We start from the raw sequence: 26,685 nt of genomic DNA, 5'->3' as shown, positions 1-26,685 counted from the left end.
GAGGAGATGTTTGCAAAAATCTAATCTTGGGCTTTTTAATTTTGAAAAATTCAAAATGGCAGCGCCCTGAGGACCAGCCAATTTTCCTGAAGTTAATATGGCCATTTTCGGGCTTCTTTAGCACCTAGGAATCGAAAAAACTTGGTTTGGTTCGTAGGACAAACCAAAACCCGAAATTTGTTGTACTGTGTATTCTGATTATGCAGTTTGAGAAACGCCACCAGAATTCCACTGAATAAGTGTGACACTCGATTTTTCAGCCGACAAACTTATTTTTAGCAAGTAATAAAACATGAATCTGATAAACTGAGCTACACTTTGTTCGTTAAAAGTCACTCTACAGGCGTAAACACACAAAAAAAACGCATAAGTGATACCTGCTGGACACAGCAGAGGCGAAAGGCGGAACATCACCAGAATTCCGTCAAACAAGGTTACACGTCTTCCAGCTCATCTACCGTGAATCCACTTAAAGAGGCACACTTAAGATTGTCATTTTATCAAAGTTGAGGATATAAATGAGTTAAAATATTGTCTCCAATAAGTCTTATGTGATGGTGAATGCATTTTATTCGCTTGGAAAGTTAGAAAAGGTTTAGGGTGTCCTTTATTTTTGAGTTTTGCGAAAATCAAGTTGGTCAACCCCTAAAAAGTTTCTATGTAGTCTCTAAATGAACCTAAAGAACCTAAAAGAAAAAAATTTTAAAAAAATTTTAACCCGTGCCTCAAAGGGCCTAAAGGGCCTAAATCCAAAATTAAAAAATTTTGGCAAGCGAGATATCAATTCTGAAGCAAAATTGCGGGTTACGGCCCTTTGGGCGGAAGTTTCGTCCGTTTTGGCGTATCTTGAAGCGTAAGGTCACAAACGGCCCAATGACGACGTGAGGCTATGGGCCGGCCGCTGAGCGCGCGCGCAGGGCAGGGTTGTGCATCGCCGCATTACACCGGCGTAGAGGAACGAACGGTGGGGTGGAGATACATCATACCTTCAATGATTTCATATGAAATGAAAAAACTTTCTTTCTTCCGTTTGGCGGGACTCATAAGCGAGCTTGAATTTTTCCTGTCTGGAAACTCTCTCCTGGGCGCGAACCTTCTTCTCGTCTGCTCTCCTCTCCTCTGCTGCAAGAATATAGTATCCTTCACTGTGGATATTATGCATTCTCGTTCAGGTTTTCGCTGATGAATTAAAAATGCTTTATCCTCTTCATTTTCCATGGTATCTGGAGCATTGCATAAAGCAATGTCGAATGACACGTTGATTTTTGCCGTAAAATTAGTCTCCGAATTCTCTTGAACCAGCAATCGACGGCTAGCACTTTCTGATTCGCGCCTCCACTCTTCATAAAAATGTAAACATTTTTGAAAACATGGACACTACGTATCACAGGGATTCTACATTTTTCATTCCATATTGGAATTACCAGATCAGAGGTCCACGCACTGCCATTGACATTCGTGTGCAAACACTTCACATGATAGAAAAACACTTGGAGCACTTCCCGAATTTAGGGAAATTTTCTTCCATCAAATTTTTCTTCGACTTTTCCAATTAAATTTACACTAATCGCATTTGATCGCGTAAAGGGCTTACTATTCCACAACATCGCACTTATCTTTTTAACTAGTCAAATACCAGTGGTTTCCGGTACCTCCAGTGGGTGAGGATTTTCTGTTTTGATGATCAACAGGTATGTCAACAATAGCAACTTTTATTTCCCGGAGATTGTCAGGGCTGTTCTGTAGTTACGGCAAATTTTACCCTCACTTACGCTCCTTATCATACAAACTATAAATGTTATATGTTTTTGTCACTCTTTTCATCACTTCCTTGTACGGCTCATATTTCCTCATCTATATTGAAAAATTATAATGCATTTTCATTATGGATAGAAAATGTGGATGCTTTTCCACCGAATATCCCCCTCCCACCCCACCGTTCGTTCCTCTACGCCGGTTTAATGCGGCGATGCACAACCCTGCCCTGCGCGCGCGCTCAGCGGCCGGCCCATAGCCTCACGTCGTCATTGGGCCGTTTGTGACCTTACGCTTCAAGATACGCCAAAACGGACGAAACTTCCGCCCAAAGGGCCGTAACCCTCAATTTTGCTTCAGAATTGATATCTCGCTTGCCAAAATTTTTTAATTTTGGATTTAGGCCCTTTAGGCCCTTTGAGGCACGGGTTAAAATTTTTTCCTTTTAGGGGGTTCATTTAGAGACTACATAGAAACTTTTTAGGGGTTGACCAACTTGATTTTCGCAAAACTCAAAAATAAGGTACACCCTACCCCGGTTACACGTCCCCAGGGATTATATTTCTAACTTCTCCCTTGAAAAAAAATTAGCCTGAGACCAGTTAAGAGTCTGAAGAGTTTTTCCTCGTTTCCTTCTGTCACATAGAAAGAAGAATCTTGGAGAAGATTGTTGAAAAACAAAAACTGACGAAAGGACCACAAGGTTACACGAATTCTCCCGTTAAATAAAATCTGCCCTTATGATATTTAGCAAAACAAAAAAATAAAAAATATGAGATAGTTAGGCTGCAAAACAACACAATTCCGGACCATTCATTTCTAAGCCCCCCATTCCATAATAAATGTATACAGGGTGATCCAAAAGTCCCTTCTACCCCCTCTAACTTTTTACCTAATTGAGATAAAGATTTGAAACTTGAAGGATATTCCTAGGTCAAAGGGAGCTACTTTTTGGCCCCCCTAAAATTTTCAGGGGGGCCCCCCTTGGGGGGGGGGGGAGGCAACGGCCCCCAACTTTTAATTTTCAAATGGGAAGGCCCCCTTTGTGATAGCTCGTTCGAAAGAGCATAAAAAAAGAAAACTTTTCGCGCAAACCCAAAGTCAACATCTCAAACCGTTTCAAAATGGCGGCCGGTTAAAGTTCAAAATGGCCGACAATTCACACCGGTTATTTGTCGATGGATTTGCGCGGAAATCGGTGAGTAGGGGTATTTTGACACGAGAAAAACGAATTTGACATTAGATTTACAAAAAAACCAAAATTTCCAAAATGGCCACCGGTTAAAGTTTTAAATGGTCGTAAATTTTCACCTCGGTTTTTTCTTGATGGATTTGCCTAAAACTTGGAATTTGAGAGTATTTTGGCATAAGATAGACAAATTTGAACTTAGATTTATAGAAAAAATCAAGTTTTCGTGATTTTGAACTTTAACCGGCGGCCATTTTGGAAATTTCGGTTATTTGAAAATCTAACGTCAAATTCGTTTTTCTCGTGTCAGAATACCCCCACATACCGATTTCCACGCAAATCCATCGACAAATAACCGGTGTGAATTTTCGGTCATTTTGAACTTTAACCGGCCGCCATTTTGAAACGGTTTGAGATATTGACTTCGGGTTTGCGCGAAAAGTTTTCTTTTTTTATGCTCTTTCGAACGAGCTATCACAAAGGGGGTCTTCCCATTTGAAAATTAAAAGTTAAGGGCCGTTGCCCCCCAATAGGGGCCCCCTGAAAATTTTAGGGGGGCCAAAAAGTAGCTCCCTTTGACCTAGGAATATCCTTCGAGTTTCAAATCTTTATCTCAATTAGGTAAAAAGTTAGAGGGGGTGGAAGGGACTTTAAGATCACCCTGTATGTAACTTGTCATGCAGGTTGCCCCCCCCGCCCCCTAACCTACATTTCAATTTTTGAGTTATAGACGTAACAGTTATGATCTAAAACACATACTTAACGATTATTACTCTTGCTTGTCGATTTGACTGGTAGCTGTGAGGTTTTTTCTGTTCTCCCTGTTAGAAGGAACCACTGTGCGTCTAGATCAGAACTATATGCACACAGCTGCGCTTCTCTTTCTACCCCGAAAGGCCCTCTGGGAAAATCCGCGATTTCCATCCGCGGTCCCCCGCAAACGGATGCATGCACGGACTTGATTAAAAGATAGGAAGGTTTGATAAAATTAGCTTATTTTACCTGGATACCATGACAATACATGCTGGACAAGGTCCAGCATGGCAAAGGAGGGTACAACTGTGAATGCATGGTTTGTAGAAGGGCTCCACTTTTTGTGTACGTCCACAGATCTCTCCACAGCTATGTGCATTATCAACACGATTCCATCCACTGGATAGTTTTGCCTTGCCACAGAAACACATGTAATCTTGTGGTATCTTTGCTGTTACGTTTTGACATGCTGGACATCGCCATCCTGCATCTGTAAAAAGTCGACTTAACGTCTTATTGGATTTTTTTAATTCATTTGAAGAAATGTTCTATTTGAAAATGGCCTGTGTGGGGTAGTCTCAATAATTTGTAAAATCTAATGTAAGATACCCAATCAACTTCTGGACCCATTCATTTGTAAGCCCAAAATTCCCCTCCTTTCCGTGGCGCAAAATTCGCCTCTCAAGTTGCTCAGTGGCAGTCAGTCTCCTTCTCACACTGCGCCATGTAGGGGTGTGTGGCTACCACACACCTCTTCCTCTTCTGATGCCGTTATGGCCACGATTCCTCATAAATTAAGAAAATAAAGTAATTTAGCGAATTAAGAATGGGCCTGCTGCAAACTTTTGCTAGAGCAAAATTGAAAGTTGTTTCTTACAGAAAAAGTCTCAGAAATTGCGATGAGCGCATCCGGGAATTCTGAAATGCTCCCCTAACTTCGAAACCTGCGTAAGAAATTTGCGTTTTTTTTTTTTTTTTTTTGAGCTCCTCGCTTCTAAAACGATACTACGACATAGGTGAACATTTTGTAACAGGAGCCGTTCCATTCAATTTCTGCTCAATAGGATGTTTCACAGTATTCATCATGGCTGACGCTTCAGCGCCTAAGTCGAAGGGGGCACAATGGGGTGAGCAAATTCTCGACTTGAGTGCTAAACAATCCGGATAGAGAAAAAAGAGGCCAAATTGCATGCAGATTACGGGAAAAATTGTCCGCAGTCGTAATTTCAACGAGAACATGGCGCCTAAGCCCTTCGAATGTTTGCATCGTTAAATTGCCGAAAAAATCAGGTTTTTCTTGTTCGGGTCGCTGGAGATGCCCTAAAACACGCAATCTCATCAGTGGCGTGGCGTGCTTTGTGATATATCGATTGTTATGCCACTTAAACCTATGGAGAGGTATCGATAAACAAGGTGTTCGCAGCGAACACCTTAGTAATCGATTCTCAACCTTGATAGAGTACCTATCGACAGAGCAAGTCGGCAATCACATAACTCGTTTGCGGTGTTTGAAAATCTCCGCTTCTATTTTCTTATTTCAAAGGAGAACAAATTGAAATCATTCCTTCAAGTTTTTGCAGAATTTCCTTCGCCTAGAGTAGAAAAATCACCGCAGTCTTAAAGAATTGCCGTTGAGTAGTTTTCCGTTTAAAAAATAAGATATGACAGGAAGTCTGCGACGTCGCAAACCGAGTTATGTGATTGCCGACTTACACCGTCGCTATATAGGGAGAGTATGGACAACTCGAAATATGTAGCTCTTAGGGTCCAAAAGGGTAGGTAACCTTTGAAAACGAAAAATATCACTGTCGATCTTTAGACTCCAATATCAAACAAAAATTGACAAGAAAATTCATAAGTAAGCATTCTTCCTCAAAAATGAGTAAGTTTATGCAAAAACCAAGTCAAATACGTGCTTTACCAACGACAGTTCCCAACAATTGTGATTATAAATCACTCTGGATAATTTGAATTCATAGATTGCCTACCCTTTTGGGGTCTAAAAGCTCCATCACGTAACCTCAGAATGGGCCTGTTGCAAGATGCGGGGATTTTCAAATTGATGCCTGATTCCTATGGCAAATTTCACGAAAAAAACGATGGCGCTACTAAAAAACCTTGAAATGACCTCTCAAACTCAAAAAAAGCTGTTTTTGGAACCAACCCATTCAAAACGGTCGTTTTTCAACCGCCATACTTGTGATTGGTGGATTCTGTGCTTGTGACGTGAAATGATATGACAGACCTGGTTTCTTCATCACTTACAATGTATTTTCCCGTACGGAAATGGCAGCCGCTTTTCAAATGCAAATATCGAGTCAATCGATAATTTTTTGATCAAAATGGAAATCAGATATGGATTCCTCGTACGTTTAAATGGTTTAAACCTTCATTAGATAAATAAGAACCGACGGGATAAACCCTATTTTTAAGGAAGACTGTAGTCAATGGGTGATTGTTTACATCCGCTTAGTGATAACAGACATGGACATTAGGTCAATATTTGGCCATTTTCATGAGTTTTTACTTTTCTGCCACTATTTGAAGGTAAGTTTATTTCATAAATCAATTGTTTAGTGCCTTAGGATCATGTTAAAAGCTGAAAAGGTACACTTTGTTACTTATTAATTCAGAACACACTCCGGCAGTCCAACGCTCAAACCATGGATGTTCTCTCAATGCGTGTAACTCATTCTTAACTCTTCAACAAACATCTCAATATCATTCAGAACGTTCCCACGTTTTATCAACTTATGTTATTTTAAAATCCTGTGTGTTTTAAGTGTAACACTATACAGAAAAATTTATCGATAAAGTCTGGTAACCGAAGAAGGATCCTACGTCTACTTTCCTTGCCTCCAGCTAAAACATACCAGCCTCCTCATCTTATCAGTATTGTCAAAGGTAAGTTTTTTTCATCATCAATGATTGATACTATCATTTTGGTGTCTTCAGTGAAGCAATAAAGGGTGAAATAGTAAGAAATAACTGACTCGCTACATCCAGGTTTGAGCGCTGGACTGCCGGAGTGTGTTCTGAATTAATAAGTAACAAAGTATACCTTTTCAGCTTTTAACATGATCCTAAGGCACTAAACAATTGATTTACGAAATAAACTTACCTTCAAATAGTGGCAGAAAAGTAAAAACTCATGAAAATGGCCAAATATTGACCTAATGTCCATGTCTGTTATCACTACGCAGATGTAAACAATCGCCCATTGACTACAGTCTTCCTTAAATATAGGGTTCATCCCGTCGGTTCTTATTTATCTAATGAAGGTTTAAACCATTTAAACGTACGAGGAATCCATTTCTGATTTCCATTTTGATCAAAAAATAATCGATTGACTCGATATTTGCATTTGAAAAGCGGCTGTCATTTCCTTACGGGAAAATACATTGTAAGTGATGAAGAAACCTTGTCATATCATTTCACGTCACAAGTATGGCGGACCCGAAACGACCGTTTTGGAAATCCAAATTCTGAGGCGTTTTTAAGTTGATTTTTTGGGGGTTTCCGGTGATCAAAAAACTCCGGGAAAATTCCTGTGACATCAGGAGCCTTAGCTCTTTCGATTAAAGCAATAAAAAAAATTGGTGCAACAGGCCCATTTTCGACATGTCCATACTCTCTCTATATAGGTACTCTATCCTTCCATACTCTTTAAGAGACATGAAGCTACGCAAAATATCAGCTCCCTTGAGGTAATTTTCTCTAAAAAATTGTGGCAGATTTAATGATAATAGGGTAAAGTTAGTTCTGCAAGTATTTATTAGCGGAGAAGGGCTTCAGAAATGAAGTAACAGTTCGCACTGTTTCTGACAGAATAAGCTAAAATTTTGAAGGCAAGTGTAATATGAATATTTTGTGAGGAAAAAAACAAAACAAGAATCATCCGCAACAGTCCTGGAAGACCGCTGAATTGAATTAAGTAATAGATCAGCCATTAGAGACTCAAAAGTAGCTCTTGCTGGAAAAACGTGAAGGACTACACCACAGGTGCTTACCCCCCTATTTTTGGGTCGTGGAATCCGAGTTTGAAGTTTGCTGCCTCGTAGCTATGAGGCGCTTTTCGCAAAATTGAAAAAACGTTGCCAAATCTCCATTTTTTCTAGTTTTATGCTGATAACTTTTTCTGGAATGCAAAAATCGAAAATTTGTTTGAACGACATGAAAGAGCATAAAATTCCAAAGAGATCGGTATATACATGTTCTATTTCAGAATCAAAATTGACGGAGCTCCGCCACTTGCTCGGGGGCATCGAATCTCTGGCCCGCGGAAAGCACTGCGCGGCGCGCGCACCGGGAGCTATGCAGCGCGGCTGTCCAACATGCCGTTTTATTTTAAAGGGGCAATCGATTTGAAACTTTCGTTATAGGTAGGTAAGGTGGGTACTTGTCTAAATACGATTTTTCCAAAATTTCGTCAAGCAGGTTGCATACCCTGCTCCTCACACTGGAAAAAAAAACACATTGGATCCAGAGTCCAAACTCTTAAAACATCGACAAGAAAATAGACTCTTGATTCAATCGGATTTTAGCTTAAATCAAGAAATTTACAGTATGGATGAAGGAAAAACAGAATTAACGCAAGATATCTTAGATTTTTATGATTAAATATTTTTTAAGTTTCGACAATGGACAATTGCATTTCAGTGACATTTGGAACGTTTTTCTTGTGTGGTCTCTGTGCCGCTTTCGATTTCCTAAGAGAGCGATCCCATGTATCACCGAGAAGTCCCAAACTGGACCGGCGAGTGGTATGATTTCGGTCTATGGCAACAGTTATGATGCAATGAGCTATTGCTTTCCTTTTGATTTTCCATTTTCTACATCATCTTTTTATGCTTAGTAACGGAGTCACAAAAAGTTCTTAGTGTATCTGAAATATCATTTTTAACACGCATGCAATAAACTCTGTCTGAGCATACACTAGAAAAAAAAAACACATTGGATCTACAGTCCAGACTCTTGAAAACATTGACAAAAAAAAATACTCTTGATTCAATCAGATTTTTGCTTCGATCAGAAGGAAATCCACTCAAATTAAGAGGCTTGGTTCTTGATTTAAGCAAAAATCCGATTGAATAGTTTTTTTTCTTGTCGATGTTTTTGAGAGTCTGGACTCTAAATCCAATATGTTTTTTTTCCAGTGTACTCATCTGGGTTAAAAAGTCTAGAACGAATGTCCTCCAGAACGATTTCTGCAGTAGATTTTACGCTGCGATTGAATTTAGAATCAACATATTTTTTAGTGTAAAAAAAATCAGGTAGTATTTTGAGATCTGTATTACGATTAGAGACAAATTTTGACTTTTTATAGGACCTTAAAATAATGATGTCATTGCCATATTTTGCTAACGATTTTACTTTGATAGCTGGTTTTCAGTCCGCGCAAGACTGAAATTTTACCGTTGTTCCACGTTTGACTTGGGGCGCGCAAAGACTGGAGACATTTTTTTTAACTTCCCTAACTGAGAGATCTAAAAGTGGCCTCCCACAAATTAAACACGTGGTTTTCACATTCATTGTGAAAAAACTGCAAAAAACACTTTCACAGATACAAATAGTGGCTAAGTAAAATTGTTCACTCCTGAAGCGATTATATGAGCGATGTGAGTTGAGTTGTCTCGTGCCAAGACACCCCTTTGATTACTGAACGTAGGCGGTAAATATAATCCTCCTGACTCTAGACACTTGTATCCTTAAGGAGCTGGCAAGACTTATGCACTATACTGTCCATGATATAATATCAGCGAAATTAGAGGAGCCACGAAGTACAAATAACCAGAAGGTAAGCTAAGGGGCCATAAAATGTGCACGAGTTGAGGGGGCACTTAGGTAAAAAATAGCCCTAAAATGTTTTTTGGAATTTTTTTTTCACTAATTTGATAGGGGAGAATCTGCTGAAGAAGATTAAGAATTCACTTTGTAATTATCATGATATAAAATACTCGAAACAATTCGATAAGGTGAAGATCCTCTGAAGAATGATGCACTTGCACCTTGAAGTATTTCCGCTTACTTTTACTAATATTGCTCTCCTGAAAAATCAGTTTTCCGCATGTTTTTCATCTCTTTGCAATCATTTCTCAAGCTCTAATTGAGCTAGAGATCTGGGGCTTTTTTTTAAAATGACCAAAATTGCATCCTTTATTACCGAGCAGAGCCGGAATTTTGACTTTATCATTGACCATTAAAAATTTTAATCATAATCGAAAAAAAATACCTTTAGTCAAAAATAAAAAAATCCGGCTCTGTTGGATATTTGAAGCATTTCTTCATACCTACTTTAAAACACACCGCAGGTCTTCAGCTCCCTCTCAGACCGGGCAATGACTGCCACAAGGTGCCTCTTCAAAATCACTTAATTGGGTATTGAGGAGCAGGGTATGCAACCCGCTTGACGAAATTTTGGAAAAATCGTATTTATGCAAGTGCTCACCTTTTACCTACCTTTAACGAAAGTTTCAAATCGATTGCCTCTTTAAAATAAAACGGCATGTTGGACAGCCGCGCTGCATAGCTCCCGGTGCGCGCGCCGCGCAGTGCTTTCCGCGGGCCAGAGATTCGATGCCCCCGAGCAAGTGGCGGAGCTCCGTCAATTTTGATTCTGAAATAGAACATGTATAGACCGCTCTCTTTGGAATTTTATGCTCTTTCATGTCGTTCAAACAAATTTTCGATTTTTGCATTACAGAAAAAGTTATCAGCATAAAACTAGAAAAAATGGAGATTTGGCAACGTTTTTTCAATTTTGCGAAAAGCGCCTCATAGCTACGAGGCAGCAAACTTCAAATTCGGATTCTACGACCCAAAAACAGAGGGATAAGCATTCGTGGTATAGTCCGATACGTTATTCCATCAAAAATCCCGTAAGGCCTTGAGTATAATTGATTTTTATGCATTAGACTGAAGGATTTCTTCTAGTTTTCAAACATGAACATATTTCAAGTCCTGGGCCAGCTACTGACTTCCATTTGGGCTTAAATTAAACTTTCAGGACTCAGAATAGGCCGGCAAAATTAACAATATCAGGCTTTGACTTATGACTTCACTACTTGACAAGTATACTGAATTACCACCCCTAGCCAGCCACCCCTAGCCAGCCACCCCTAGCCAGCCACCCCTAGCCAGCCACCCCTAGTCAGCCACCACCACCCTTGCCACACCCAGCAGAAAGTATTAGTTCTGGGTTAAATGATGCGGAATGACACCACGCCTTGCCATCACCTCGCAGAAAGTATTAGTTCTGGGTTAAATGATGTGGAATGACTTACAACTTACCACTTTTAGAGGAGTCTGACCACTTGATGATACATTTTAGGTGGAAGGTATTATAACAGGCAATGCAGTTCCAAACTCTGTCTGCTTGGAGAACATAATCTGTACAAACAAGGCACTCCAGTGTCCCACGATTTAGCTGCTCAGTGAGTCGGGATCTTCGGGATATGTCATCCTGATTATCACAGATTAAAGCCTTTTTTGTTTGAAATTTCTGTGGGAAACTTTTTTCTTTACCTAACAATCAAAAGAATGAGACTTCATGATTCCAAAGAAAGTATTGAGAACACTTGGGTTTGCTGGCATTTGTATATGGCTGCCATTTTTTACTGTTTCCGTGAAAAACTGACAAGCAAAATAGCAATCGACCACTAAATAAGGTGCGAATAAAGGCATTCTGGTCAAGGTTGATTAAAAGGAGGTTGGTACATCCAGCCATATTGATGAGGTACTAGTGGGACCTCGATCTGGCGCGCAGTTCAAACTGCTTGTTTTGATATGCTATGTGTGGTGTTCCACAGCACCCGTCCACTATCTTTTTCTCAGAAACGGCCAAGAATTGAGCTTCGGACGAAAATTTTCAGGGGATAATTGACCGCAAAGAGTGCAGTAAAATTATTTTCAGCCCCCTGAAACCCCATTTTAGGGGGATGTTAAGGGGGGGGGGGGGTATCCGTATGGAACGCCGTTAGTGTCAAAACTCTTTTCTTGCGCGCGCGGAATTTTTTCTGGCGCGCGGAATTTTTTTTCGGCGCGCGGAAAGAAAAAACCCGTTTTCGATGAAAATTTCTGAATTTCCGGATTCCGCGCCGGTTTTCGATATATTTGCGCCGTTTGTGCCAAAACTATTTTTGTCGGCGCGCCGCTTCAAATCTGTTCCGCGCGCGGAATTTTCGATATATCGATTCCTGCTCGCCGTTTGTGTCAAAACTATTTTTTCCGGCGCGGCGCTCCAAATCCGTTCCGCGCGCAGAATTCTCGATATATCGATTCCTGCTCGCCGATCGTGTCAAAACTGTTTTTTTCGGCGCTGCACCAGAAAATAATTCCGCGCGCCACTTTTTCGAATTATTTTCTGGTGCAGCGCCAGAAAAAACAGATTTGACACGATCGGCGAGCAGGAATCGATATATCGAGAATTCTGCGCGCGGAACAGATTTGAAGCGGCGCGCCGACAAAAATAGTTTTGACACAAACGGCGCAAATACATCGAAAACCGGCGCGGAATCCGGAAATTCAGAGATTTTCATCGAAAACGGGTTTTTTCTTTCCGCGCGCGCAAGAAAAGGGTTTTGACACTAACGGCGTTCCATAGCAACGTCAAAACATACCCTACCTATTTGAAATATGCGAGAAACGGGGAGGGGGGGTACCGGATACTATGGTACCCCCCTCCCCGTTTCTCACATATTTCAAATAGGTAGGGTATGTTTTGACGTTGCATTCAAAATTTATGGCCAAAAACAAGAACTTTGTGCTCTATATGCACTTTCTTCTTAAGTCCCTATTATTTGGAGTTACGGGGAATTTTGGGGCCTTTCTTGCGCGAATTTCAATTGGAGACGGTAGGTGTCAAAATTATCCGATTTTCAAAATTTAAAAGTCTCCTAAGAGAAGAGATCAATAAATTTTTGTTGATGTGCCACATGACTCCTGTTAGCCCAAAATCATGGGGACCGTTTTAAAAGTCTCCTAAGAGAAGAGATCAATAAATTTTTGTTGATGTGCCACATGACTCCTGTTAGCCCAAAATCATGGGGACCACAACCCCCCAAAATTTTGGGACTTTGGTGAAAAGAAGCAATTTAAAATATCTTGATAATAATAAAATACATTCTAAAAAAAATGTTTCAAATGTGTACATTTCATGTATATATTTTCATATTCTTTTACAATAAATAATGTGTGCATAAGAAATTGTTATTAATAGCATCAGTCTGCTTGCGCGCAACTTGCACCAGACGTCTTAATTCAAACTTCGCGCTACTCAAGGTCCCACTAGTACGTCATCAACATGGCGCCGAATTGGGTGATTGTACCAACCTTCTTTTAATCAACCTTGCATTCTGGTGAATGATTCCAAACAAAAATTACACAAAGAGCACGATTCACACAAAGAAAATAAGTGGAATTAACTCGTAATAGAGACATTAACGTTTTTTGCATACATTGGCTATGTGGTAGGGCGGATAAGCATAACAATCGAGCATTTCTGGAAGAAAGCATGAAACTTTCAGGATATCATCTTTATCTATAGAAGGTTCAATTTCGCAAGTGAGCCCAAAATTCTGAGGCCATGGGGGCCGAGGGGGCAGGGGGCCCTGATTTCGCTATGTTTTGCCGAATTTTCGCGTTGGATCATCGTGAGAACGCCGTTAACAATGTAAAATGTAATCGAGACTTGTGTAAACGTCATTAGTAGGTTCTCTCAAACAGTATCCCAAAATGCTATCACTGTCCAATCCCGGAACACCCCTCAAAATGCCTAAAATTCAAAATGGCGCCCATAATAAGGCCTCCGGAATATCGGAATTTTCACTTGTGCATATCCTGTCATGTGAGGTATCATTTTCCATGTAATTTTGGTCGCAGATTTCATATTTGAAGTCAAAACAACCCCCCCGGTCAAAATTGGTGCTCCCAATCCAAGATGGCGTCCAAATTTGAAAGGCAGGAGGGTGCATTTTTTAAACTTTTACGCGATAAGGCAAGTGATATGTCGTTCCCTATGTAATTTTGGTCGTAGATTACATTACTGAAGTCAAAAGAGTCCTCCGGTCAAAATTGGTGCCTCAAATCCAAGATGGTGGCCAAACTCTAAAGGCAGGAGGGTGCGTTTTTTCAAATTTTTACGTGATAAGGCAAGTGATATGTCGTTTCCTATGTAATTTTGGTCGTACATTTCATTATTGAAGTCAAAAAAGCCCCCCGGTCAAAATTGGTGCCCGAAGTCTAAGATGTCGGCCAAATTTGAAAGGCAGGAGTGTGAATTTTTATGAGAAAAAAAATCACGTGAGATGACAAGTGAGGTATCAGTTTATACGCATTTTTAGTCAACAAAACGAATCTAAATGAAATGTAAAAAAAATCTTTTACACAAAAATGATACGAGACAATTAAGAGGGTGATCAGTTTGGCCGTCCACGGTAGGAATAATGTTAACAGGGGCATCTATAATGAGCTATTTTATTCATTTTTAAGCCCATATAATTTCTAAATAAAGATAAGGACATTTCACGCGACGCACCTGCCATACCCTCTCCAGTCAGTATAGGAGAAAATCCTGATCAACACATGCTGATTCACATTCCCAGTCAGGCTCTTCAGGATCTTCCTCCAACGGTTCTATAAGCTTTTACAGTTGGAGTCTTCAGAACTTCTGCATGAGTCTAAGAACGAAAAGATTATTTTTTTGGTGGTACAGCATGGTGTCACTCCCTTTCTTACAATGGACCACTGGACAAGGTACGAATTTCACCATTCTGATACATGTATTGTAACTAAAATTTCATGTAGAACACGATGCATACGATAAAAATTACCGAAATTAACACCTTACGAAGATATTCAATTTTTCTTGATGCGTGAATTCAAACCACCCGCTCATGAAAACTCAATGCTCTACGTGATTCACATCGCGCGCTAAACGTTATCATGACAGTCTCTGCGATATAAAAATCTGGCAACCTCGATCTTGACGTTTTGGCTCAGCTGTAGCAAATTGCTAATAGTTTGAACAAAACATGGTGGGAAATGAACATTGCTCGATTGAGAAGCTTGCTGAAACCATTGTAGTGCGCGATTTGACTCACGTAGAGCTTTGAGTTTCTTGTGAGCGGGCAGTTCAAATTCCTCGTTACCAATGTGAAATAAAAACGTTAATATCTTCCTTAGGAGTTAGTTTCAGTAATTTTCGTTGTGTGAGTCGTGTTTTACGTAAATTCTGGTTACGAAACATGTATCAGATTGCTTAAATGCGTACCTTGTCTAGTGGTCCACTACACCGGATAATTTTAAGCGGGGATTCCGGGAGCTGGAGGCAAGTCACTTAAAATAGGATGAAGCTCCTTGTTTTTATTCATCCATCCCCAAAGACAGGCATCCAGATCACTTCATCCCATCCACAGTTGAGTATAAAAGTAGCTCCTAAATTGATGTTACCTACTTCATTGCTGGTGATATCGAGGGTACTTTCTCTAATTGAATGAAGACTTTGAAAGCTGGAAATTTTTCCTTCGATATATGATGACGGAGGTCTTCGAAAGTCACATTTTTTTGGCTACCATTGAGGAGTAATATTTCGACGGTGAAACAGCAAACGTGCGTATCTTGATTGCAGGATTTCAAAATATTCGCTCCCATTTTATTTTTTGAAAGGGGACCAAACCAACATCATGAAATTTTTACAGAATATTCCTCACATAGAGAGTGAAAACAAGCAAAGTTTTCAAGAAATGACTCCAGTACTTTTTAATGAAGGAACGGAAGTATGACAAGAAGTCTGCAACACCGCAAACCGAAATAGTATTTAAACAGTTTCACCATCGATTTACTCTTTTCCAGCTCTTTATATCCGTTCATGGTTTTGATTAGGTTCCAAGAACCTTTCTTTAGATTCTTGCAGGTAAGGATCAGATAAAAGCGAAGCGTACAGAATAAAGTTGCTATTCCTATTTTATGGATGTGAGGGGTTGAATCGCAACCAGTAAACGCATGCGAGAACAGCGATCATCTCGGATTTTGCGCGTTTAACATCACTTTGAAAACGCAAAGAAACATTGGTGTCTGCTCATCAATTTGATGGAACATAGGTTTGTGCAATGGATTCGTAAGTATGCCTATGCTTCGATCGCCCTCGATTGAGTAGAGACCCACCAACTGAAACCGACTGAGAGTTTTCTAAATTATTTTCGGTACTTATTCATTGTTCATCCTCTGAGTCTAGGGCATCTGAAATTGAGTTCAGAGTTTTTGTGCAGTAATCAGCAAGACACCTCCTTATTAGTGGCTCATCATTTTTCACTTGTCAGCCATGATGGCAATCATCCTGATTATCTCGTTTCATTTTTGTGTAAAAGATTTTTTTTTACATTTCATTTAGATTCGTTTTGTTGACTAAAAATGCGTATAAACTGATACCTCACTTGTCATCTCACGTGATTTTTTTTCTCATAAAAATTCACACTCCTGCCTTTCAAATTTGGCCGACATCTTAGACTTCGGGCACCAATTTTGACCGGGGGGCTTTTTTGACTTCAATAATGAAATGTACGACCAAAATTACATAGGAAACGACATATCACTTGCCTTATCACGTAAAAATTTGAAAAAACGCACCCTCCTGCCTTTAGAGTTTGGCCACCATCTTGGATTTGAGGCACCAATTTTGACCGGAGGACTCTTTTGACTTCAGTAATGTAATCTACGACCAAAATTACATAGGGAACGACATATCACTTGCCTTATCGCGTAAAAGTTTAAAAAATGCACCCTCCTGCCTTTCAAATTTGGACGCCATCTTGGATTGGGGGCACCAATTTTGACCGGGGGGGTTGTTTTGACTCATTGACGTATAATACAATCTAGACCGCGCATTACGAAATTCAAGCGAGACGATAGGCAACCCAGCAACACACAGCAAGTGTACCGGCGAGACAATGGGTGGAATTCGTGGAAATGCCAGTCTTGCCAGTGCCGTTGCCTGATACGGGTACACTTAGCTCGTATGTCCGGCGGTATCAACTAGGCTGAAGGCGCGTCTTTACCCCCCTAGCTGTCTTACCTTCCCCGCCTAAAGTCGGGCCCAATGCGCGGTCTAGATTGTATTATACGTCAATGTTTTGACTTCAAATATGAAATCTGCGACCAAAATTACATGGAAAATGATACCTCACATGACAGGATATGCACAAGTGAAAATTCCGATATTCCGGAGGCCTTATTATGGGCGCCATTTTGAATTTTAGGCATTTTGAGGGGTGTTCCGGGATTGGACAGTGATAGCATTTTGGGATACTGTTTGAGAGAACCTACTAATGACGTTTACACAAGTCTCGATTACATTTTACATTGTTAACGGCGTTCTCACGATGATCCAACGCGAAAATTCGGCAAAACATAGCGAAATCAGGGCCCCCTGCCCCCTCGGCCCCCATGGCCTCAGAATTTTGGGCTCACTTGCGAAATTGAACCTTCTATAGATAAAGATGATATCCTGAAAGTTTCATGCTTTCTTCCAGAAATGCACGATTCTGGGAACTTTTTCCCCTTATCCGCCCTACTATATGGGAAATTTGAACTCCCCGCTCACAAGAATAACGATTGTCTGCATGAATCAAATATCGAACTACATTAGTTATGACGCAGACAGTTTGAAAGTTCTCAATAATAGTTGGGCGTAAGTCCAGATTCGTAAGTTGACAGAAGTAAAGGAAATGAGCATTCATTACCTGGATTGTTAGGTGGATATGATTGAATTAGAGTTTCGGATCTTGATTCCTTTGGTTGAAATGCTTCTGCCGTTGGGTTCAAATTTGATTTGACTAGGTCCAATTGGTTTTTACGAGAATTAAGCCTTGACTTGCTGCAATTGAGTCGACCTGTATGTGAATTGAGTCTCAAAGATCTGGATGAGCCTGATGTAAACTTGGACTTGTTGCGCTGGATGTCACTTTGGTTTCCATTATTGAATTGGTCACATGCATTATCATTCAAATACTCCCTATAGTGTAATTCATCATCTTGAATTTTAGGCCTCCATCCATTGGAATTACGTGGATTCTCACGAAAGATGTATCTAGACTCACTATTATAAGCCTCTTCAGAATAAAGATAATACCTGAATTCACTACTTCTAGATGTATTCCCCTTCGAGTCCCTCCACTTGCTTGCACAACTTCCACCCCTGTGCAAATTGCTCCTAATGTACTTAAGATTAAATGAATCTACTTTAGAGCTACTTGCAGATTCTCTGGAGTAGTTGGACTCACTTAATTGAGAAGCATGCCTAGTTTCCTTTGAATTAAAATGGGAAGAACCCTCATCAGATTGCAATTCCCCTGGGATACAGCATCTATGTGGACTACGCCCATGCTCTTTGAAAGAAGAGGAGTCTTTTGGGAATTTATGCCTTGTCGTATAAGGATCTCTAAAAGCATTATAACGCAAGTTCTTGCTTTCATGATTGTGCCGTGATTTACTCAGTTTTAGCATTGATTCATTTGCATTAAAATTACCAACTCGAGAATCAGGATACTCAGAATGGTTATTTGAAGAAACAGATGAGTGTGAATGAGACTGATCATGAGTGGTTCTATTCTTACGTCCACTGTGCCTGGAATTAATGTGATTTCCAGGAAGATAAATTTTTGTAGGGTTCTGTTGATTCAGCGGATTACGCCTCATCATCTGAGATCTATTTCTTGGGTCTATTCTAGGATTGGAATGAGAGTCACCCCGATCTAGGTCTGCACAGAAACTGAAGCTATCATTCTGGAAAAACTGCCTCTTATGAGGTACACTGCGAGGACCCGATGACTGCATATCTGAATCATGGTATTGATCTGAGCCTTCTTGAGTTGAATTATGGTCCTTGGAACCCGGCAGGTCATCTCTCCTACCTCTCCAAGACCAGTTTGGTTCAGTTGGCATAATCAGTCACATTTACCAACTGGAGTATACCTGCAAAATATATCAACATTAACAAAGTCAAAATCAAAATGTGATTAAGTCGACAGATGAATGATGACTGTGTCTAGCAAACAGGTGATCAGGGGGCAGATACTTTTTCAACCTACCTTAATGAGGTTGACATCCAAGCCTTCACTGCAGAGGTGTCAGAAGCCATGTTTGCAGACGAACAACTCGTCAAGTTTGAAATGGGGTGGGGGGAGGACTTTTTTTTAAAGGGCAGTTCGCAGGAATCTGCCAAAAGTTACCTGTTTTCTCTCGTAAATATTCAATTCTCCACCCCCCTTTCTTATTTTCTTTCCCTCCCCCTATTCTCCTGTTCCCCCTCTATTCTTTTTTTCTCTGCCCCCCCCCCCGTTTTTCTTTCTATTCTCCCCTCCCGATTTTTCTTAACCCTTCACCTTTCTCGACCCATCGTTTTAATTCCATATCTTTTCTGTGGAATGAATTCCGGGAGAAAAAGAATACTTTACGGGATGCCTTGATCTGGGGGATGGGGGCGCTGACACGGGGAGGGGGGGAGGTGTGTTCCGGAAAAATGCCCCCCCCCCCCCCCCCGTTGAACTAAGTCCACTTCGTGCGTCTACACCCCCCCCCCCCCTCGCATTCGATTCAGCTATCGGTTTCTGTATAGAATACAAGGTTTTTTCCAAACACTATTTTGCTTTCATTTCTCTGAATCGTGCCGGTTTTAGGGTTTAGAATGATTCTTTAGGCTCATGCGCAGGGGCTCGTTCTTCTTAATGCTAAAAATTCAAAATCTGCCAAGATTTTTGACCTAATCGATGCGACATATCGCATGCCAGTTCGACCACGTCTTTTCAGCTTAACGGTATACAGCCGAGTGCCGAGAACAAGTGGGCGAAAAAAACCCGGGAGAAAGAGAAGGGTTCCTTTTTCTTCACCTTTTTTTTTCGCGAAAAGGAAAAATCACGTGACAGAAAATTCGGTGGTGATATAAACATTCCGATTCCGCCAAAGGAACGGCAAAGCAATAGGTATGGTGGAACGCGCACGAGTAGAATTAGAAGGGGGGTGGTGGCGGTTAGACTTAACCAGAGGAATTAAAATCAGCCATGGAGGGGGGGGGGGGTAGACGCACGAAGTGGACTTTGTTTTACAGGGGCGAGGGGTGGGATTTTTCTGGACCTCCCCCCCCCCCCGGTGTTTTGCAAATGTATGTATGGATTGATTCTCTGGACAATATTAATTTTCTTAAGGGGGGGGGGGCGCTGTAGGGGGAGGGTCGGAAATTGTATTACTGGGGGGCGGGGGGTCATCGATGCAACCGAAGCCTCTGTGGGGATGACTTATAGTTGACCTCAAACAAATGTTAACAATCGGATATGAGTGAATATAAGTCGTGTTGATTAAATCTCAAATTTTATGATCTATCCTTTCGATGCAAGTTCGTTCTTCAAATTAGATGTTCATTGTTCATTACTGTTTCAATATTTCATGGTGACTTTCCTAAAGATACTGACCCCATTCCCTGCTGGGAATGTATTCTATGCTCATCCCTTTAACTGGCTGTCATTATTCCTCGCTGCCGCTAGTATCTTTTTTCAGCGTCCGTGTCCTTTTGTTCCCAATCAGTTTTCAGAGAGCTGTCCGAAACTGAAGTGTCATGTTTCAACGGCGACGGTGGTCACCGAAAATAGTCCATCGGAGCGGGACTGCTGCGGTGAGCATGGAGAGTGCACCACTTTGTCGTTTCCGTGTGCTTAAGTTACTGTTTTGTCCAAAGACATAAAGACGGAGCGCTAAAAGCAAAAAATGAAGCCTTCTTTTCAATCACCTCTACTATTGGCTAGAGGATTGGCGGCGAAATCGGGACAAGTTTGAAATTCAAATGTAGGGCGGGAACTAAATAAAATTGCGGAAATAAAGTATTTTAGGTTGATTTTTGCCCAAATTCACTTACACACTCATATTTTTTTTTAACTCTAGGTTAGTTTTGGTCCGTCGTCGACCAATTAATTTCATCTGGGAGTAACGGTCATCTAGGACTGTAACAGCCCGTTTGAATCGGCAGAACCACCATGAGCAACAGAAAAATGAACTTTACCTGAGATTACTACCTGTTACCGAGCAAAAGTAGGTGTATTACAATAGGACGCAGTCCCAACTTCCTTAATATAATCGTTTTAGGCATTTAAAACACGTTTAGAAGAAAAAATCTGGAAAAATCACGAGGACAAGTTCAAATCAAATTTCCGTTTGCCGCCATGGATTCCCGCGCTCATTTACACACTCACACAAGCACCCAGCGCCAAAGCAGGCTTCACTTGTTCCCCGTGCTTTTAGATACGAGCACTCCATCTTTATGTCTTTGGTTTTGTCTCATTATGAACAAAGAATTGAGTTTTCACTCAGTAGTTTGCCTTTACTGTGTCAAGATAAAATATGAATATGTTTAATAAGCAAGGCCTTGTTCGGCTTTCTTCGGCCGCTATCACATTAGAACTAGGAAAGAAGAGAAGAGACAGAAGTCACATCCTAAAATTGCACCATTCAACGGATATTTACATGCTAACCAATGGGCCAACTGATGATTTAAGCACTTAGACTGATGTGACTTTTGTCTCTTCTCTTCTTTCCCCATCATATATATAAGCTCCGAGACATGGAGTACAATAGAGTCGCAATCTACGGGAGCGCCAATGAAGTCAATCCATGAACGGGCCATTTCGAGCCCCTTGTTCGCCGGAAAGTGTGAACCAAGTGTGAACTCGACGGCATTTTGTAACACGGCGGCTTATGAGAGAATGGCGGACTATGAGTGGTTTTTGGGATTTATTATTTTAAATCAATAACTATTTTTGCGAATTTTGGCAAATTATGTTTACCAATGTCATAACAAATTAAAAAACGTACGGAACTCCCGGTTTTAATGAGATAAATTTTATACCAGTATTTTCTGAGCGGACCCCGGAGCCCAGACCCCGCGGATACAGTACCGCTAATCGCCGCACACTAGTCTCAGAAGTCCTGGACAAAACAGTCTCAAAAAGTGACTTCATCTGCGCTCCAGAACATCGCGACTCGATCTGTACTATAAGCTCCAACACCTCCTAATTTTGCGAAACTGGTAACGCTTAGTTCCAGCGTTCTACCGGGCCGATTTTCATGATTTTGCGGCTATTGACGGGCAATTGTCTCTAAATAAGCCAACTCTTTTCAGATTTTCAAAATATGGCCCAGGTTTTTTTATATTACGTGGAAAAGTTGCGAATTCTCCCATTTAAACAATGTAAATTTATACTTTTTGTCATAGTTCGTTTGAGCGTTCTACCGGGCCGATTTCCATGATTTTTGCGTAAATCGACAGGTAATAGGCCTTAGATGAGCCCGCTGTAATCAGATTTTGGAAAAAGGGCCCAGGTTTTTTTTAAAATCACGTTATAAAAGTGAGTGAGTTTACAGAATGCTCCGGTACTGCTACCGAGGAGGTTGCGCAGTAGCTGTGTAGCCTGCGTATCAGCTGTACACTTATCTACACAAGATTCGCGCCAGCGACCTAACGTCGAGCGGTGGCCGAGTCGTCTAAGACGTCGAAGGCGTCCACTTTTAACTCTGTGTGGGTTCGATCCCCGACTCAAGCATTCTTAATTATTACCTGACCATCATTGTTCATTGTTTTACTGCAATATTTCATCAAGCAGTCATTCCGAAACGCGTCCTTTTAATTTTAAAGTAATTTTAAGTGAAGTTTAAAATTAAAGTATATCTCATATCGTAAATTTTTAGGGGGAAAATAAAACTAAAACTGATAGGAGGGTAAAAATAGGGCCGCGAAGCGGCCCATTGATGGCGCGGAGCGCCTTCGGGGGGTTGGGGCCGCGTAGCGGCCAGGGGGCGTAGCCCCCTAGTTGTACTCTATGCTCCGAGACCTCCTAATTTTGCGTAACTGGTGACGCTTAGTTCCAGAGTTCTACCGGGCCGATTTTCATGATTTTTGCGGCTATCGACGGGCAATTGTCTCTAGACTAGCTCGTTCTATTCAGTTTTTCAAAATATGACCCAGGTTTTTTTGCATTACATGATAAAGTTGCGAATTTTCCCATTCAAACAATGTAAATTTATACTTTTTGTCATAGTTCGTTTGAGCGTTCTACCGGGACGATTTCCATGATTTTTGCGAAAATCGACAGGTAATAGGCCCTAGATGAGCTCGCTTTAGTCAGATTTTGAAAACAGGACCCAGGTTTTTTTAAAATCACGTTATAAAATTGAGTGAATTTACAGAATGCTCCGGGACTGCTACCACTATGTGCGGGAGGATGCGCAGTGGTCGAGGAGGTTGCGCAGTAGCTGGGTAGCCTGCGCATCAGCTCTATACTTATCTACACACAAGATTCGCGGCGGTGACCAATATATGAGCGGTGGCCGAGTCGTCTAAGACGTCGGATGCGTCCACTTTGATCACGGTGTGGGTTCGATCCCAGACTCCTGATTTTCTTAATCAATATCTGATTTTGATTGTTTGTTATTTTACTGCAATATTTCACCAAGCAGTCACTCCAAAACGCGTCCTTTTGACTTCAAAAAATTTTTTTTTCTTTATTCATCAAAACCAAAAATTATTTCATTCTAAAAGTAAAGTACACCTCCTATCGTATTTTTCTAGGGGAAAAATAAAACTAACACTGACAGGAGGGTAAAAATAGGGCCGCGAAGCGGCCCATTGATAGCGCGGAGCGCCTTCGGGGGGTTGGGCCGCGTAGCGGCCAGGGGGCGTACCCCCTAGTTCAAAATATTTTTTTATTTCTGAAAGCAAAAAATTCGAAAATAAAGAAGAAGAAAAAAGGACGGGTTTCAACCAGTGTAATACATTGGGTCCCCCTAAAGGTTGCATAAAATCTCCCCTAAACTTTGCCAGAAGTTTCTCTTTTTACTTTGAATAAAGCCTCTCCCCCGAACTTTAGGCTTTCCCTTTCCTATCCTTACCGACGACATCTTCCTTAATGTAACTATGTGAAAGCCTATAAGCGTTTAATTAAAGAGTCCTTGCTATGAATCTTAACTTGTATTATATTGTGCTACAAACTAGTTTCCCTTCATGACAGCAGAGCTTGGTTCGTGTTCAAAATGTGCTCGTCAAATAAGAAGTCTAAAGTTAGTGAAAGTCTGAAAGTGAAACCGAAAAGGTCGTGTTCGTGAGCGTGTCGTACTTACTGATCAAGAAAACCTCGTGGCGTTCGTGAGTGAAAACCGTGTCAAAAATGTCGTTTATGCGGTCGGACGATGTAACTTCTCATTTTCAACGGGGAAGATTATAATAATTGGAAAAAAAGGATTTTGAAATTCTTACAATTCAAAAAGTGCGCGACGATTGCTATTAGACGCAAAACAGAGTCTGACAAAGACGAGGACTGGGTAAAAATGGATGTTAAAGCTACAAATTACATCTATAGTGCGATTAGCGACAAACAATTGGAATTTATCGTTGACCTAAAAAGTGCGTATATGATTATGAGAAAGTTCGACGAATTGTATTCAAAATAATCAACAGCATTACAAATCGTCTGTAGGAATCGCCTCGAGAACATTCGCCTAAATCAATTTTCGGATCTAGCTAGCTTTTTCAATGAATTCGAAAAAGCGGTTAACGAACTTGAAGCTGCCAGAGCAAAAATAACCGAACAGGAGAAACTAAACTATATGTTAAGGACTTTGCCAGAACCTTATGGTCACATTGGTGACCTGACAGATGTATTGAAGGAGGAAGAGAAAACGGTCGAGTACGTTAAAACCAAGATTTCCTTGAAAGAAAATCTAAAGAAGAACTTGAGTGACGAATCAAAAGGGCGAATGCCTTTGTAGCAGAGAATAGAGGAAGGTGCTGGAACTGTAATAGCCCGGATCATTATTAGCGCAACTGTGTCCGAAGGAATCAATGAGGAGGTCAATTCAGAGGTGATTATCATCAGCGAGGGTGGAATCAAGGAAACCAGCGAAGAGGAAGTTACCCCAGAGGTCAAGATAGAGGCGGATACTCTAGAGGAAGATAGTGGTTAAGAAGATATCAGAGAGGTTGCAGTAGTGCATATCGAGGTGGTAGAGGATATCGCCCTGGAAACAGGCAAAACAACCGAGGTGACGACAACTCAAACAACCCAAACTCTGAAGCATATGTCAGTGCTAACAGTTTTGACGTAGAGGTAAATGCTACGGAAACTACCCCTGAAGGTGATCATGTAAGTGACGATAGTCAAATTTTATGGTTATTAGACAGTGGTTGCACGGACCATATTGTGAACGATGACAAGTATTTCAGTGAGTATGTAACATTGAATAACCCAGTTGAGGTTAGAATTGGTGATGGAAGAATCCTAATAACAACTAAAATTGGTACAATTGAGACAATGTTCAATGTAAATGGTCACGATATTCCAATTAATTTTGCAAATGTATTTTATGTGAAAGACATGAAGGCGAATTTAATGAGTTATTCTAAGGTAACAGAAAAAAATAAAACTGTATCTAAAGGAGATACCTCTAGAATTTACAACCCAATGGGAGAACTCATAGCAATTGCAATTAAAGATGGTAGTCTGTACAAATTGAACAGTATAGTAATTAGATAGCCAATAGATTCTCAGGTTTTCACATGGAAATGTTTATTTAATACGTCCGTTAAAGAAAGATGGCACCGTACACTTGGTCATGTTAATTTTAGCTGTTTAGATGAAATGTTGAAAGGTAATTTACTTGAGGGTGCTTCTCCCTGTGTTGAAAGTCAATTCATGAAATGTGCCATTTGTCTAGAGAATAAAATGCATAACAAGCCTTTTAAAAATAACAGAACCAAAGCCCAAGATATTTTGGAGATTGTTCATTCAGATCTAAATGGACCACATTCTACTACTGGCTATACTGGAGAAAAGTATTTCTTGTCATTCATTAATGACTATAGCAAATTATCAAAGGTATATTGCATTAAGAGCAAAGACCAAGTCTTTGATTGCTTTGATGATTATGTAAACCTTGTCCAAAATCTTACTGGTAAATATGTAAAGAAATTGTATTGTGATAATGGTACTGAATACCTTAACCAGCAAATTTATAACTTCATTAGAGAGGAAGGTATAGAGTTAAAACCGTGTCCACACTATGTCCATGAATTAAATGGGGTTGTGGAGCGCTACAACAGGTCAATTATGGATATGGCTTGATGTCTGTTATCTGAAGCCCAAATTGAAAGAAAATATTGGCCTGAAGTTGTCAAAACTGCAGCGTACCTTAAAAATAGGATATTAACGACAACTGAAGAACATGAAACGCCTTTTGAGATCTTTTTTAAAAAGAAACCCTTTGTCCAAAATTTAAAACTGTATGGGTCAAAAGTTTATATAAGGATGCCTGAAGAAAAGAGGTCATCCAAAGACAGGAAAGCCGATTTAGAAACTTTATTAGGCTACTCAGATGTAGGATATAGAGTACTTGTTAAAGGTAGAGTTTTTGTCGCGAGACATGTAGACTTTAATGAGGATATTAATAACTGTATTGGTCTAAGTAAAGACAGTGACTCTGAAAATGAAGATACTGATAAGGAAGATAATGCTGTAGAACTAAGAAGGTCATCACAACCTCTAAAATCTAAAAGAGATGATCAATTTGTGTATAGGTAATCGTTTTATTTATGTAAATTATTGTGATGCAACAGTCCCACTAACATACAGGGTGATCCAGACCACCCATCCACCATATTTTTCTCGAAAACGGCGGAGAATTGAGCTTCGGGACCAAAACTTTCTCAGGGTAAATCGACCCCAAAGAATCGAATGAAAATATTTTCAGCCCCCCAAAATAGCCCCTTGGGGGGTTTTGGGGGGAGCCCCCCCGTTTATCGCAATTTTCAAATGGGAAGGGTACGTTTTGACTTTGGATTCGGAATCTACGGTAAAAAATAAGAACATTTTATTCTTTGCACTTTTTCCCTAAACCCCCATTTTTTGGAGTTATGGGGCATTTTTGGGGCAATTTTCAATTCGACGCTGTAAGCGGCC

At 40.5% G+C, this 26,685-nt stretch overlaps 1 protein-coding gene across 1 annotated transcript in view; it reads right to left on the bottom strand.

The window, feature by feature from the left end:
- stc (nuclear transcription factor, X-box binding stc) overlaps nucleotides 1-26,685 on the bottom strand; it is a 134,201-nt gene that overhangs the window by 90,637 nt on the left and 16,879 nt on the right. Inside the window, exons 2-4 of the mRNA XM_072297281.1 lie at nucleotides 17,434-18,664; nucleotides 10,988-11,221; nucleotides 3,947-4,187 (exon numbers count right to left, since the gene is read on the bottom strand). Of these exons, the coding sequence (XP_072153382.1) occupies nucleotides 3,947-4,187; nucleotides 10,988-11,221; nucleotides 17,434-18,634 (1,676 nt within the window). The 5' untranslated portion in view covers nucleotides 18,635-18,664. The remainder of the gene's footprint in view (nucleotides 1-3,946; nucleotides 4,188-10,987; nucleotides 11,222-17,433; nucleotides 18,665-26,685) is intronic.

Source organism: Bemisia tabaci, chromosome 2 (genome assembly GCF_918797505.1).
Source record: "Bemisia tabaci chromosome 2, PGI_BMITA_v3".
Classification (NCBI taxonomy): Eukaryota; Metazoa; Arthropoda; class Insecta; order Hemiptera; family Aleyrodidae; genus Bemisia; species Bemisia tabaci.
The sequence above is the reverse complement of the archived record's forward strand: the minus strand, read 5'-3'. Positions and strand labels throughout refer to the sequence as shown.